Source organism: Chinchilla lanigera, unplaced genomic scaffold (assembly GCF_000276665.1).
Source record: "Chinchilla lanigera isolate Chin_1 unplaced genomic scaffold, ChiLan1.0 scaffold00035, whole genome shotgun sequence".
In the NCBI taxonomy this organism is placed as follows: domain Eukaryota; kingdom Metazoa; phylum Chordata; class Mammalia; order Rodentia; family Chinchillidae; genus Chinchilla; species Chinchilla lanigera.
The window spans coordinates 16,510,234-16,512,751 of NW_004955436.1; the positions used below are offsets into that span (position 1 = coordinate 16,510,234).

Below are 2,518 nucleotides of genomic sequence, written 5' to 3' on the forward strand. Positions count from 1 at the left end.
CCGAGCCCCTGGCCGCCCTGCACCCCGCGGCGGCGCCCAGCCCGCCTCCCGCGCCCCTGCCCAATCACAAGTACAGCACCGGTTCTACCTCATTCCCCGCGCTGGCCAGCCTGCCCCTCAAAGCGGACGCGAAAGGGCTCTGCAATGTCAGTTTGTTCGAAGACTTGCCGCTGCCAGAGCCTCAGTCCCCTCACAAGCTGGGCCCCGGCTTCGAGCTGGCCAAGGCCGGGCCCGGGAAGGGCAGCCTGGCCAAGGAGCTGCCCGCGGATGCTGTGAACCTGGCCATCCCCGCCTCTCTAGACCTCTCCTCGCTGCTGAGCTTCTGGCAGCTGCCCCCTCCCGCCGCCCAGAATGCCTTCGGGGGCGGCGCCCTCGGCCTGGGGCCCGCGGAGCCTCTGCCCCATCGGCTGGGCTGCCTGGGGCAGCAGCAGCAGGAGCCGCCCCTGGCCGTGGGCGCCGTGGGCGCCGTGGGCCTGGGCCAGCTCCCCCTGCCCCCCATCCCGCACGTGTTCACGGCCGGCCCCAGCACCGCCATCCTGCCGCATTTCCACCACGCCTTCAGATGATGACCTGGATTTTCGAAGCGTGTTGTTTTTTATTTTATTTTGTGGTCTTACTCTGGAAGATGTTTTCAGAAGCATCTGAATGAAACATCATGTACAATACGGAGGAAGATTTGGGAAACAGGACTAGGACTGTGGCTTATTTGGTGATGTCTGACTTGAGAAAACTCTCTACCTGCATGTATTGTGCCAATCTGTCCTGAGTGTTCGAGCTTTGTACCAAATTTCATAAGTGCATGTTCTTTAATCGAACTGCAAATACTGTCATTACCAACATCCAGAACCACGGCTGCTATGTGTGTTTGTCATATTGAATTTAATTGTAAGCCATGATCATCATAATGTTAACTAAATAACGATGTGGCACCGCCTAGTAAGGGAACCGTGGAAGCATCCGGGTTTCTCCACGTTGGGAGATGTTTTAAAAGTAAGAATATAACCTTTATATGGCATCTTATAACTAGGCTGTGTATTTCTTTTCAGGGACTTTTCTACCTTCAGGGTTGGATGTAGTTTAGTTACTATTACCATAGCCAACCTGTAGTTTTACAGAAACAACTCTTGGTGGGACAATAGATTTCTCCATTTAAAAAAGCGTTTTAAATGTAGTTTGAATGTTTTCCACATGATGCTGCAATGGGAGTTATCACTTCATTTATCTTAAAGACAAAACTGATGTCAGTTACCTCTGACAGAAAAAAAAAATCACTGTGTAACCAGCTAAAGTGGTAAAATAATCCAGGCGTCAGTCAAAGGCATTTTGCTGACTATAATACTGATTATATTTTTAACAGGAATTTAAGAGAATATTACTGGAATTAAATATATATTAAACAAGAGTTTTCTTTGCCTAGCTTAACTACTCAAGCTGCTTAAATTCCTAAGTATTGTTTTTAATTGCTAATAGATATATTTGTAATTCATCAGTTAAGTCATTATTAGCTTTTTTCAAAGAGAATTTTGCAATGTAACTTTATGTAATCTATCTCTTGAAATTGATATCTTGTTAATGAGTTTTTTAAAATGTAAAACCTTTTTACAGTCCTTGTCTTTTGTTTTTAGAGGCTTTTTTTCCATAAACATATATTTACATATAATAAACTTTACATACCTTGCAACCCGGCGTGATCAGTTTTTCATGTAGCTATTGCCTATCGACAGTTAGCTACACTCAGAAATTAGACAAAGGTTCCCAGCTCCCTCATGCCCCCTTCTGGTCATTACTGTCCCCACAAAAATTAATGTGACCTAGAAACTACTTTTTGAGCACAACCCTTGTGATTTAAGGCTTAGATACCTCAATTAAATTCAAAATACTAAGAACTTAATTCTAAAACTAATGTATAACATTCTGAGTCCTATAATATTACATAAGGTATTTCTGATGTGTCTACGTCAGGATACTATCTATTCTTGGCCACCATGATCCAGTTTTACACTAATGTTTACTTTTAATTCCTAGTTAAAATTAGAAATGTACTTATTCATTATTGGAAATTCTTTAGGAAGTGCTGTGGCCCTTCAGTGTGACAGGGCTGTTTGTTTTTAACTCTAAGTAGGGTAAGAGTGGGTAGAGAAAAGGAAGCCCAGAGTTCATTTGTGTTTCTACAGATCCCATCAGTGCATCCTACCTATGGAGAAGCCACGGTCCCTGCGCTGCACAGACACTCAGGGTTGAGTGGAAGCTCAAGGCATTGACCTGGCGAAGCTTTAAACCATGGGATCCAACGGTCAGACAGACCAGAGTCTTCAGCTAGCATTTAGGGAGAAAATGAGAGGACGTGAGATCGCGGAGCTCCCTGGAAGGAACCTGCTGCTCTAGGTGGCCACAACGGTTCTCATCCCTTCTCCACTGGGGCAGAAGGGAATCTCCCAGGGTTAGGTCCTCCTCTCCCAGGACAAGGGTCAAGAGGGCACAAATACTCCTGCATGGCTTAAGACAGTCTTTAATCAAT

General features: G+C 45.5%; 1 protein-coding gene across 1 annotated transcript in view; it reads left to right on the forward strand.

Annotated features, from left to right (window-relative positions):
- Plagl1 (pleiomorphic adenoma gene-like 1) overlaps positions 1-1,639 on the forward strand; it is a gene marked incomplete in the record, with an annotated part of 59,076 nt that extends 57,437 nt beyond the window's left edge. Inside the window, 1 exon segment of the mRNA XM_013516703.1 lies at positions 1-1,639. Coding sequence (XP_013372157.1) covers positions 1-566 — 566 coding nt within the window.
- Positions 1,640-2,518: the final 879 nt, after the last annotated feature.